The 14,106-nt window shown below is 43.1% G+C and overlaps 1 protein-coding gene and 1 long non-coding RNA gene across 2 annotated transcripts in view; both read left to right on the top strand.

The window, feature by feature from the left end:
- The window catches only part of LOC139420926 (uncharacterized), a 73,124-nt gene extending 70,225 nt beyond the window's left edge, over nt 1–2,899 (top strand). The window contains exon 3 of the long non-coding RNA XR_011635569.1: nt 2,810–2,899. This is a non-coding gene — a long non-coding RNA (uncharacterized lncRNA). The remainder of the gene's footprint in view (nt 1–2,809) is intronic.
- A 7,970-nt stretch (nt 2,900–10,869) lies between these two features.
- The window catches only part of LOC139420908 (ATP-sensitive inward rectifier potassium channel 12-like), a 71,541-nt gene continuing 68,304 nt past the window's right edge, over nt 10,870–14,106 (top strand). The window contains exon 1 of the mRNA XM_071171324.1: nt 10,870–10,907. Within this exon, the coding sequence (XP_071027425.1) occupies nt 10,885–10,907 (23 nt within the window). The 5' untranslated portion in view covers nt 10,870–10,884. The remainder of the gene's footprint in view (nt 10,908–14,106) is intronic.

Below are 14,106 nucleotides of genomic sequence, written 5' to 3'. Positions count from 1 at the left end.
AGAACTGTTTATCCATAATGACCATCGTAATGTTTGGAGGACTTGCAAGCTGAAGAACAGCATCCCAACTGTGAGGCACGGGGGTGGCAGCATCATGTTGTGGGTGGTGCTTTGTTGCAGGAGGGACTGGTGCACTCCACAAAATAGATGGCGTCGTGATGCAGGAAAATAATGTGGATATATTGAGGCAACATCTCACATGGTTATTCCAAATGGACAATGACCCCAAGGATACTTCCAAAGTTGTGGCAAAATGGCTAAAAGACAACAAAGTCAAGGTATTGGAGTGGCCATCACAAAACCCTGACCTCCATCCTACAGAAAATCTGTGGGCAGAACTGAACAGAAGCGTGTGCGAGCAAGGAGGCCTACAAACCTGACTCAGTTCCACCAGCCCTGTCAGGAGGAATGGGCCAAAATTCACCCAACTTATTGTGGAAAGTTTGTGGAAGGCTACCCAAAATGTTTGACCCAAGTTACACGTTTTAAAGGCAATGCTAGCAAATACTAATTGAGTGTATGTAAACTTCTGACCCACTGGGAATGTGATGACATTTTTTTTAACCTGAAATAAATAATTCTCTCTAGTTTTATTCTGACATTTCACACTCTTAAAATAAAGTGGTGATCCTAACTGACCTAAGACAGGGATTTTTTTACGAGGATTAAATGTCAGTAATTGTGAAAAACTGATTTTAAGTGTAATAGGCTAAGGTGTATGTAAACTTCTGACTTCAACTGTACTCCTTCCACATTGTCATCGATAACCAATAGTACAGCCTTAATGGAAACTTGAAAGACTTCATCAGAGCCTCTTAGAAACCTTGCAGACACTTTGGGACTAGATACATTACATGCACAGCTACCATAGATAGTCTGGCCTCTTTTTACCATACTTGCTTTATTGGTAATTTGCACAGATATTCTGTCACAGTGACCAACCTGACACACAGCACACACATCACCATCTGGGAGCAGCTCATGGGCACTTAGGGGTAAAGTGCCTTTCTCAAGTGGGCTTCCAAGTGGCACAGAGGTCTAAGGCACTGCATCTCAGTGCTAGAGGCATCACTACAGACCCTGGTTTGATTCCAGGCTGTATCACTATTGGCTGTAATTTGGAGTCCCATAGGGCGGTGCACAATTGGCCCAGCATCATCGAGGTTAGGGTTTGGCAGGGGTAGGCAGTCATTGTAAATAAGTATTTGTCCCTAACTGACTTGCCTAGTTAAATAAAAAAATGCACCACAGCTGTAGGTAGTACTGTATACAGAGATACTGTAGCTGGTAACCCTGACAGATCACTCCCTGCAGATTTTCCCACAGGCAGCTCGGGTGTTCGAATATCGGGCTTCCTTTCTAACCTCGAAGCTACTGCCGCCCCTAATTTATTTTTCCTCACTTTCTTGCCTTTGTTCAACCATTTGACTTTTTCAACCCTTTCCTCAAAGTACTTAGAAATGTGGGTGAAACTTCCCTTAAAATCTTCCCTCTAGTGGTTAAGTACATTGGGCCAATAGCTGATAGGTCGCTGGTTCGAATCCCTGAGCCAGCAAGGTAGAAAAATCTGTTGTTCTGCCCTTGAGCAAGGCAGTTAATCCCCAACAACAATTGCCAAACAACAACTGCTGAAGATGTGGATGTCAATTAATCTCTCTTGGGTAGGGGGCAGTATTTTCACATCCTGATGAAAAGCGTGCCAAAAGTAAACTGCCTGTTACACAGACCCAGAAGCTAGGATGTGCGTATAATTAGATAGAAAGAAAACACTCTAAAGTTTCTAAAATTGTTAAAATTATGTCTGTGAGTATAACAGAACCAATATGGCAGGCGAAACCCCAAGGATAAACCATCCCCGCCCCCCAAAAAATTCAGCCTACCACTGTTTTCAATGGCTGTCACTTTTATTATAAGGCGCAATCCTCCCAGATTGAAGTTCCTAGGGCTTCCACTAGATGCCAACAGTCTTTAGAAAGAGTTTTATGCTGGTTTTTGGAAAAATTAGCCAGAAATCTTAGTTTTCTAGGTGGCTCCCATTCTGGCTTTAATGTTTCCAAGCGCGTGGAAGAGATCACGTTCTTTGGTATTTTTCTCCGGTAAAGACAATAACGATCCTCCGTCTTAAATTTGATCGTTTATTTATGTATTAGGGTACCTAAGGTTTGATTATAAACGTTGTTTGACTTGTATGGAAAAGTTTATTAGTAACGTTTGGGATTCATTTTGTATGCATTTTGATGGAGGGCAACTGGGTGGATAATTGACTGAAGCGCGCCAACTAAACTGAGTTTTTATGGATGTAAAGAAGGACATTATTGAACAAAAGGACCATTTGTGATGTATCTGGGACCTTTTGGAATGCCAACAGAAGAAGATCATCAAAAGTAAGGCATTTATTATATCGCTATTTCTGAATTTCGTGGAGCACCTGCCTGGATGAAATATGTTTTTCATGCTTTTGTATGCGGGGTGCTGTCCACAGATAATGGCATTGTGTGCTTTCGCCGTAAAAGCCTTTCTGCAATCTGACATTAACAAGAAGTTAAGCTTTATTTTGATGTATTACACTTGTGATTTTATGAAAGTTAAATATTTATAATTCTGTATTTTGAATATCGCGCTCTGCAATTTTACCGGATGTTGGCCAGGTGGGACACTACCGTCCCACCTGCCCATAAGACGTTAAGGCAGCCCCCAGCATCTCTCTGATTCAGAGGTGTTGGATATAAATGCGGAAGACATTTTGGTTTAATGCATTCAGTGGCGCAACTGATTAGGTACCCTTTTTCCGTTTTACCCTCTCTTGCAGCGGAAGAGATGGACGAGGAAGTACTCTTGCTTTTGGATGACTTGACTATATCCTGAAGTTAAAGAATAACATAAAAGCATTACACACAGTGAGTTTTCTGTAAACACCACTTTTTTATGTAGGAGGGGAGGTACTCGGGACACACATATGACTGTGGACACACCAAGCGACACACCAAGCTTAAGCGTTAGCTGGGTCTTGCCAGGTACACGTTGAAAGATTTTTTGTCTATTTTGAACACTGACTGTTATAATTCATTGAATACTTTGTGCTCACTACAGAGTCAAATGTAAGAGGGCAGCCCAGATGACCAAGTGGCTGAACAACATCTGGCTGGCAAACCCAGGTTGCGGAGAACATGAAGTAGATCGCGATCCAGAAGGCTCAGTGGACCAGACAGAATGTTTTTGGTGCCTGGAGTCTGATAAACACCACTCTAGATCTGTCACCTTTCACTGCAGATGCAGAAGTGCGACATTGGTCGCCAGTCTCAATGTCAACAGTGAAGAGGCGACTCCGGGATGCTGGCCTTCTAGGCAGAGTTGCAAAGAAAAAGCCATATGTCAGACTGGCCAATAAGAAGAAAAGATTAAGATGGGCAAAATAACACAAACACTGGACAGAGGAAATCTGCCTAGAAGGCCAGCATCCGAGAGTCGCCTCTTCACTGTTGACTTTGAGACTGGTGTTTTGCCGGTACTATTTAAAAAATGAAGCTGCCAGTTTAGGACTTGTGAGGTGTCTGTTTCTAAAACTAGACACTCTACTGTGCTCAGTTGTGCACCGGGGCCTCCCACTCCTCTTTCTATTCTGGTTCGAGCCAGTTTGTTCTGTTCTGTGACAGGAGTAGTACACAGCGTTGTATGAGATCTTCAGTTTCTTGGCAATTTCTCGCATGGAATGGACGAGTTTCAGAAGAAGTTATTTGTTTCTGGCCATTTTGAGCCTGTAATCGAACCCACAAATGCTGATGCTCCTATTACTCAACTAGTCTAAAGAAGGACAGTTTCATTGCTTCTTTAATCAAGACAGCAGTTTTCAACTGTGCTAACATAATTGCAAAGGGTTTTCTAATGATCAATTAGAGCTAACACAACTTGTCCATTGGAAAACAGGAGTGATAGTAGCTGATTATGGGCCTCTGTACGCCTATGTAGATATTTCATAATACATCTGCCGTTTCCAGCTACAATAGTCATTTACAACATTAACAATGCCTACACTGTATTTTTGATTCATTTGATGTTATTTTAAAGGCCAAAAAATGTGCTTTTCTTTCAAAAACAAGGACATTTCTAAGTGACCCCAAACGTTTGAATGGTAGTGTTATTTATTTGTGAAAAAAAATTGAAAATTAAATTAAATGTGACAAAAAAAGTTATTGCCTGCTTTACTAGAGATTGCTCAGGACTTCTACATTTTAAACCCGGACTGCTCGGGGAAAATCACTGATAACTGGATTAACCTCTCTGGGATCGTTCGGGATGTGAGCGTTCCACCTCTCAACAGCCAGTGAAGCTGCAGGGCGCCAAATTCAAAACAACAGAAGTCCCATAATTAAAATTCCTTAAACATAGAAGTATTTTACACCATTTTAAAGATAAAAGTCTCGTTAATCCAAACAATAGTGTCTGATTTCAAAAACGCTTTTCGGCAAAAGCAAAACATATCATTATGTTAGGTCAGCAACTAGTCACAGAAAGCATTCAGCCATTTTCCAACCAAAGAGAGGAGTCACAAAAAGCAGAAATATAGATCAAATGAATCACTGACCTTTGATGATCTTCATCCGATGACACTTATAAGACTTCATTTTACACAATACATGTCTTTTTTGTTCGGTAAAGTTCATATTTATATCCACAAATCTGAGTTTACATTGGCGCATTACGTTCAGTAGTTCCAAAACATCCAGTGATTTTGCAGAGCCACATCAATTCACAGAAATACTTATAATAAACATTGATAAAAGATACAACTATTATGCACAGAATTATAGATACACTTATCCTTAATGCAACCGCTGTGTCAGATTTCAAAAAAACTTTACTGAAAAAGCACACCATGCTATAATCTGAGTACAGTGCTCAGAGCCCATACAAATATCCGCCATGTTGTGGAGACAACATTAGTCAGAATAGCATTATAAATATTCACTTACCTTTGATGATCTTCATCAGAATGCACTCCCAGGAATCCCAGTTCCACAATAAATGTTTGTTTTGTTCGATCAAGTCCATCATTTATGTCAAAATAGCTCCTTTTGTTAGAGCGTTCAGTCCAGTAATCCACATTCATGAAGCGCGTTCACTAGTTTCAGACGAAAAGTCAAAAAAGTTCTGTTACATGCCGTAGAAACATGTCAAATGATGTATGGAATCAATCTTTAGGATGTTTTTATCATAAATCTTCAATAATGTTTCAACCTTCAATTCCTTTGTCTTTAGAAGTTAAAAGGAACGCAGCTAACTCTCACGAGCGCACGCGAGACTGAGCTCATGGCATTCTGCCAGACACCTGACTCAAACAGCTCTCATTCTCTCCCCCTTCACAATAGAAGCCTGAAACAAGGTTCTAAAGACTGTTGACATCTAGTGGAAGCCATAGGAAGTGCAAATGACCCCATAGGCAATGACTTGAAAAACTACAAACCTCAGATTTCCCACTTCCTGGTTGGATTTTTTCTCAGGTTTTTGCCTGCCATATGAGTTCTGTTATACTCACAGACATCATTCAGAGTGTTTTTTTTAAATCCAAATCTACCAATTATATGCATATTATAGCTTTTGGGCCTGAGTAGCAGGTAGTTTACTCTGGGCACCTTATTCATCCAAGCTACTCAATACTGCCCCCCAGTCCCAAAGAAGTTAACTCAGTGCCCAACGAAGAGCCAGAGGTATACAGAATGGTGTCGTCTGCGTAGAGGTGGATCAAAGAATCACCAGCAGCGAGAGCGACCTCATTGATGTATACAGAGAAGAGAGTCGGCCTGAGAATTTAACCCTGTGGCACCCCCATAGAGACTGCCAGAGGTCCGGGCAACAGGCCCTCCGATTTGACATACTGAACTCTATCGGAGAAGTAGTTGGTGAACCAAGCGAGGCATTTCAGAAACCAATGCTGTTGAGTCTGCCAATAAGAATGTTGTGATTGACAGAGCCGAAAGCCTTAGCCAGGTCGATGAATACAGCTGCACAGTAATGTCTCTTATCGATGGTGGTTATGATATCGTTTAGGACCTTGAGCGTGGCTGAGGTGCACCAGCTCTGAAACCAGATTGCATAGCAGAGAAGGTAGGGTGAGATTCGAAATGGTAATCTGTTTGTTAACTTGGCTTTCAAAGACCTTGAAAGTCAGGGTAGAATAGATATAGGTCTGTAGCAGTTTGGGTCTAGAGTGTCTCCCCCTTTGAAGAGGGGGATGACCACGGCAACTTTCCAATCTATGGGAATCTCAGACGATACGAAAGAGAGGTTGAACAGGCTAGTAATAGGGGTTGCAACAATTTCGGCAGATAATTTTAGAAAAAGAGGGTTCAGATTGTCTAGCCCGGCTGATTTGTAGGGGTCCAGATTTTGCAGCTCTTTCAGAACATCAGCTATCTGGATTTGGGAGAAGTAGAAGTGGGAGAGCTTTGGGCGAGTTGCTGTGGGGAGCGCAGGGCTGTTGACCAGGGTAGAGGTAGCCAGGTGGAAAGCATGGCCAGCCGTAGAAAAATGCTTATTGAAATTCTCAATAATTGTGGATTTAGCAGCAGTGATAGTGTTTCCTAGCCTCAGTGCAGTGGGCAGTTGGGAGGAGGTGCTCTTATTCTCCATGGACTTTACAATGTCCCAGAACTGTTTAGAGTTTGTACTACAGGATGACAATTTCTGTTTGAAAAAGCTAGCCTTAGCTTTCCTAACTGCCTGTGTATGTATATTGGTTCCTAACTTTCCTAAAAAAGTTGCATATCATGGGGGCTATTCGATGCTAATGCAGAATGCCACAGGATGTTTTTGTGCTGGTCAAGGGCAAACAGGTCGGGAGTGAACCAAGGGCTATATATATTCCTGCTTCTAAATTATTTGAATGGAGCATGCTCATTTAAGATGGTGAGGAAGTCACTTTAAAGAAAAGCCAGGCATCCTCTACTGACGGGATGAGGTCAATGTTATTCCAGGATACCCTGGCCAGGTCGATTAGAAAGTCCTGTTCGCTGAAGTGTTTTAGGGAGCATTTGACATTGATGAGGGTTGGTCAATTGACCACAGACTCATTACAGATGCAGGCAATGAGGCAGTGACCGCTGAGATCTTGGTTGAAAACAGCAGAGGTGTATTTGGAGTGCGAGTTAGTTAGGATGATATCTATGAGGTTCCCGTGTTTACGGTTTTGTGGTTGTACCTGGTAGGTTCATAGATCTTTTTTTGAGATTGAGGGCATCAAGCTTAGATTGTAGGATGGCCGGGGTGTTAAGCATGTCCCAGTTTAGGTCACATAGCAGCACGAGCTCAGAAGATAGATGGGGGGCAATCAATTCACATATGGTGTCCAGGGCACAGCTGGGGGCAGAGGGTGGTCTATAGCATGCGGCAACAGTGAGAAACTTTTTTCTGGAAAGGTGAATTCTTAGAAGTAGAAGCTCGAATTGTTTTGGTACAGACCTGGATAGTAAAATAGAACTCTATCTCTACAGTAGATTGCAACACGGCCCCTGTTGGTATGTGGTGTGTAATAAGTACTTGCAAAACACCAGTCTCAACTTCAACAGTGAAGAGGCGACTCCCGGATGCTGGCCTTCTAGGCAGAGTTGCAAAAAAGTCCTATCTCAGACTGGCCAATAAATAGAAAAGATTAAGATGGGCAAAAGAACACAGACACTGGACAGGGGGATTTTAGAGCAGAACTAAGGGTGACTAGGGGATTCCAACATGGAAACATCAGTGGAACATAAGGTTTGAGTGCTAGAGGGCCTCCTTAATTCAGACCGCCATCTCAATTTCTCGCTTTCTATTTTCCACTCATCTTTTTTTCATGGTCCTTATGGAGCTCAGTGCATAATTGACATTGGATAAACTGTAGATGCTACCATGGTGATTTAGAACTGAATCTGGAACTGGTTATCATGCTGATACAGGTTTCAAGGAAAGGGTGATCTGGGTGATCTGTGTGGAGACTGTTACCAAGGTCAAATCAAATCGTATTAGTCACATGCTCCGAATAAAACAGGTGTAGACCTTAGTTAAATGCTTACTTACGAGCCCCTAACCAACAATGTCGTTTTTAAAAATACGGATAAGAATAACAAATAAAAGTAACAAGTAATTAAATAGCAGCGTGAGACTATATGCAGGGGGGTACCGGTACAGAGTCAATGTACGGGGTCACCGGTTAGTTGAGGTTATATGTACATGAAGGTAGAGTTATTAATGTGACTATGCATAGATGATAACTATCACTGCACAAGGCGAGACCCAAATGCAGAAACAGGAGGCAGATGGTTGGAGTCTTACAATGTTTATTCATCCAAAGGGGTAGGCAAGAGAATGGTTGTGGACAGGCAAAAAGTTAAAACCAGATCATAGTCCAGGAGGTACAGAGTGGCAGACAGGCTCGTGGTCAGGGCAGGCAGAATGGTCAGGCAGGCGGGTACAAAGTCCAGAAACAGGCAAGGGTCAAAACCGGGAGGACTAGAAAAAGGAGAATGCAAAAAGCAGGAGAACGGGAAAAACCCTGATTGACTTGGAAACATACAAAACAAACTGACACAAAGAGACAGGAAACACAAGGATAAATACACTGGGGAAAACAAGCGACACCTGGAGGGGGTGGAGAAAATAACGAGGACTGGTAAAACTGATCAGGGTGTGACAATAACAACAGAGAGTAGCAGCAGTGAAAACGAGAGTGAGAGAGGGGGAAGCCTCTTGGATCTAGACTTGGTGCTCCAATGCCTCTTGCCGTGTGACAGCAGAGAGAACGATCTATGACTAGGGTGGCTGGAGTCTTTCACAATTTTAGAGCCTTCCTCTGACACCGCCTGGTATAGAGGTCCTGGATGGCAGGAAGCTTGGCCACAATAATGTACTGGGCCGTTCACACTACACTCTGTAGTGCCTTGTGGTCAGAGTCCGAGCAGTTGCCATACCAGGCAGTTATGCAACCAGTCAGGTTGCTCTTGATTGTGTAGCTGTAGAACCTTTTGAGGATCTGAGGACCCATGCCAAATCTTTTCAGTTTCCTGAGGTGGAATAGTTTTTGTCGTGCCCTCTTTACGACTGTCTTGGTGTGCTTGGACCATGTTTGTTTGTTGGTAATGTGGAACATGAAGCTCTCAACCTGCTGCACTGCAGCCCCGTCAATGAGAATGGGGGCGTGCTCGGTCCTCTTTTTCCTGTAGTCCACAATCATCTCCTTTGTCTTGATCACGTTGAGGGAGAGGTTGTTGTCCTGGCACCACATGGCTAAGTCTTTGACGTCCTCCCTATAGGTTGTCTCATCGTTCTCGGTGATCAGACCTACCACTGTTGTGTCATCAGCAAACTTAATGATGGTGTTGGAGTTGTGTCTGGCCATGCAGTGAACAGAGAGTACAGGAGGGGACTGAGCACGCACCCCTGAGGGGCCCCTGTGTTGAGGATCAGCGTGGTGGATGTGTTGTTACCTACCCTTACCACCTGGGGGTGGCCCACCAGGAAGTCAAGGACCCAGTTGCAGAGGGAAGTGTTTATCCCCAGGGTCCTTAGCTTATTGATGAGCTTTGAGGGCACTATGGTGTTGAATGCTGAGCTGTAGTAAATTAATAGCATTCTCACATAGGTGTTATTTTTGTCCAAGTGGGAAAGGGCAGTGTGGAGTGCAATAGAGATTGCATCATCTGTGGATCTGCTGGGGTAGTATGCAAATTGGAGTGGGTCTAGGGTTTCTGGGATAATGTTGTTGATGTGAGCCATGGCCATCCATTCAAAGCACTTCATGGCTACAGACGTGAGTGCTACGGGTCAGTAGTCATTTAGGCAGGTAACCTTAGTGTTCTTGGGCACAGGCACTATGGTGATCTGCTTAAAACATGTTGATATTACAGACTCGGACAAGGAGACATTGAAAATGTCAATGTAGACACTTGCCAGTTGGTCAGCGCATGCTCGCAGTACACGTCCTGGTAATCCGTCTGGCCCTGTAGTACGATTCGATCTTAGTCCTGTATTGGAGCTTTACCTGTTTTTTATTGTTCGTCTGAGGGCATAGCGGGATTTCTTATAAGCTTCCGGGTCAGAGTCCCGCTCCTTGAAAGCGGCAGCTCTAGCCTTTAGCTCAGTGCGGATGTTGCCTGTAATCCATGGCTTCTGGTTGGGGTATGTACGTACGGTCACTGGGGGACAACGTCATCGACGCACTTATTGATGAAGCCTATGGCTGATGTGGTGTACTCCTCAATGCCATCAGAGGAATCCCGGAACATATTCCAGTCTGTGCTAGCAAAACAGTCCAGTAGCTTAGCATCTGCTTCATACGACCACGTTTTTATTGATCTATTCACTGGTGCTTCCTGCTTTATTTTTTGCTTGTAAGCATGAATCAGGAGGATAGAATTATGGTCAGATTTGCCAAATGTAGGGCGAGGGAGAGCTTTGTATGTGTCTCTGTTTGTGGATAAAGGTGGTCCAGAGTTTTTTCCCTCTGTTTACACATTTAACATGCTGATAGAAATTTGGTCAAACGGATTTGTGGTTACTATGGCACTTTGTTGTGGTTGTAGGTGGGTGGTGTGTTTACCCAGAGGGGAGGGGAGAAGTGGGTGGTGTGGGTTTATTGCTGGGAGTGGTGGTGGGGCGTACGGATTTTCCTTGCAGACATAAATGTGCTCTCCCCATACTCTTGGCATTCATATCTCACTTGGGTGTGCGTGTGTATTTGTTTGAGTCTCGATTGTTTCTGCATTTCGTTCCGTGGCCACATAGAGCAAAAAATAACTCCTTAGTAAATTAAATGGCTGGAAGTTGTGGCCATTCGTGAATGAAACTGATCTTGATGTCTATCTCTCTCCCAACAGGTAAATCAGAGGTGATCTGCCATGCAGGGAAAACAAAGACATGGAGCAGAGAGCTACCCTTCAATGAGTGTTAGAGAGAGACCCTGCCCGCCACTCCTCACAGTCTGGGCTGTCATCACATAGGTCACACACACCCACTGCTACACAGAGCGCTGACACACAGTCTCTATCCCGCCCTCTCCAACACACTCCTCACAACCACTCTGTCTGATGGGCTGGTGCTGAGAGAAGGAGATTAGAACAGCCAAAAGCCATTGTGGATCTGTATAAGAAACAAGCACAAATTCACACACACTCGCGGATATGCACACACATACACACACTCACACACATTTTTGTCAAGCTGATTAATTTAACGATATTTTGAACAGACAGTAGTTTTGCTCTGTCTTGTCTGACACACTCAGTGTCAAGTTGCACTCTCTTTCTTGTCCTGGTCGAGAACATGGCCCTGAAGTAAACGCCTCATGAAAAGCTGAGTTTCTAGGTGAAATCGGATCTGAAATTTGAAGTGCAGGGTTGTGGGTGGGAATTTCCCATGCGATATGTGGACTACCGCGCATTCCCAAATACTTTTGTGATATGGGAATTTCTTGTATAGTAAATTCACAACTATACATTAACAAGTTTCTGGAAATTTCCGGACTGCACTTCACATAAACTCTCAACGGCTGCAGGTGCGTGCCTCTCTACTTCATGTGTTGGAAGAGAAGCTTAGTGAAAAGAAGCCAACTCTCCGTGTCTCCTTATTTTTTACTGTTTTCATTTTTGTAAGATTGATAAGCATGGTTTTGTTGTCAAAATCCAGAGAACATGTTTTTCTAAACTGTGATGAGTTTTCTGGACATTTAGATAATAATCATTTTCACATTCATTTGAGTGTAGCCAAACTAAGCGGGCTAACTTTGTATGTGTCACGACTCCAACCGAAGGTGGCTACCCTTCCAGTTCGGGTGGCGCTAGGTGGTCGTGTTGCCAGCCTACTAGCTGCCACTGATTATTTTCTCCCCCTCCTTATGTGTTTATTGAGTACACCTGTTTTGAGTTGGTTATAATTAGTGAGGCTTTATTAGTCAGCCGGCCCGCCTGGTTCTTTGTGCGGGATTGATTGTTGTAACCCTGGTGTTTGCATTAGATGTACATGTTTGTGTATTTAGTGCTAGACTGTTTTTGTTTCCCTGTGTCTGGGGCATTTGGTTTAAGCACCCGTAAGTGAGGTGACCATAGCTCACCGTGTGTGCATTAAAAAAAAGCACTTTATTGAACTCTGCTTTCCTGCGCCTGATTTCACCCTCACGACACCCAGGACCTTACAGTATGTAACTTCATGGAGAACAAGATGTCATCTTGGTAACATCTTGCTAGCCGATAATATTAGCTAGCTCAGTGCTAGGTGCTAGCTAATCTAACATTTCACCCTAATAGCTCATTACTTTTAGCGTATATTATTGTTAGCTAGCTGTTCATGGGTTTTTGTTACCTTTAATACACAGGCCTCTTCGCTTGTACAATTAGCACTGTATAAGTAGAGTGAATGAGACGTACTGTTGTTGACTATACAATGCATTGGTCTCAGTGGAGGCTCCTCAGAGAAGAAAGGAGAGGACCGTCGTCCTCAGTGAACTTCAGAAAAATGTAAATAGTGAAACATTCAAAAAGTTATCCTTTTAGATACAACTATACTAATTATATCCACATGTCACCAAATATTTGATTAAAACACACTGTTTTGCAATGAAGGTCTACAGTAGCCTTAACAGCACCCTGTAGGGTAGCACCGTGGTGTAGCCGGAGGACAGCTAGTTTACATCCTCCCCCGGCTACATTGACTTCCAACACAAAACCTGGCTCATGGTTCTCACCCGCTTCCATAAACTTAGAGTAATGACAACTTCCGGAGGATGTCCTCCAACCTATCAGAGCTCTTGCAGCATGAACTGACATGTTATCCACCCAATCAAAGGGTCAGAAAATGTACTGAAAGCATAAGCTACAGCTAGTTAGCACTGCGGTGCATACAGTGGTTGCTCCACTAAAAGTTTATGCGATTATGCTGAGAGATTTAGAGGTCATTTGTGGTTTTGTACGGTACCCTGCATCACTACTTCATTGCTCCAGACCAGCGCAAGGGGGAGTTAGAGCACTTATTATGCTTTTGGGCCCCAAGGTGCTCCTGTGTCTCTGTAGTACTGTAGCCTACTCCCCACCAGTCATGTTACCCTTGCCGGCCTCAACTGGGAGATCCATGAGATGACAAAGTTTTTTTTATTTCTTACCCTCTAAAAACAGAAATAAATAATTCTAAATAATAAACTGGCTTTATTTATAAATTTGTAACAATGTCTCACCCCATGTTCAAGAATGGCCTATTTCTCACTCATTTTACTTATTTGAAAACGAAATCTCCAAACTATTTTAATTTTTTTAAACAAAGTGATTATTACACCTGCATTGCTTGCTGTTTGGGGTTTTAGGCTGGGTTTCTGTACAGCACTTTGAGATATCAGCTGATGTACGAAAGAATATAAATAAATTTGATTTGATTTTGATTTGATTATTATTATTATTAATTTAGAATTACACAAAAGCCCCTTGGATACTCTCACAGATATATTATTAACCCTGTTATTAGCAGGACAATATATATTGATCATGGCTCCCGAGTGGTGCACAATGGGATTGCCTTGCAGTTCTCCAGCTGTAGACACTGAAATAGTGGTGGGTGCGCAAGGCTCAAGGCACGAGGGCAGGGAGCACAGGATGGGCCACAGAGCTGCGCACAGAAGACCCACAAAGCCCCTGGGGAAGGAAGGGGGAGGAAGGGGGGTGGAATCCGAACTGGATTTAACGTAAAATGACATGAAAAGCACACATTTGTAAATCCCAAACTCTAAAAGTAATTGGAAAGGAAGATACAAATTATTTGTGACATTGTGGTTACAATAAAGAATGTAAACAGATCATTGACCATTTTGAATTCCACCGAAACTTCTCCGCTGTGCAATCTGGTTTCCAAGCTGGTGACGGGTGCACCTCAGCCACGCTCAAGGTACTAAAAGATATCATAACCACCATCGATAAAAGACAGTACTTTGCAGCCGTCTCTTCATCGACCTGGCCAAGGCTTTCGACTCTGTCAATCACCATATTCTTATCAGCAGACTTAACAGACTTGATTTCTCAAATGACTGCCTCGCATGGTTAAGCAACTACTTCTAAGATAGAGTTCGGTGTGTCAAATGGGAGGGCCTGTTGTCCAAAC

Source organism: Oncorhynchus clarkii, chromosome 12 (genome assembly GCF_045791955.1).
Source record: "Oncorhynchus clarkii lewisi isolate Uvic-CL-2024 chromosome 12, UVic_Ocla_1.0, whole genome shotgun sequence".
NCBI lineage: Eukaryota > Metazoa > Chordata > Actinopteri > Salmoniformes > Salmonidae > Oncorhynchus > Oncorhynchus clarkii.
The sequence above is the reverse complement of the archived record's forward strand: the minus strand, read 5'-3'. Positions and strand labels throughout refer to the sequence as shown.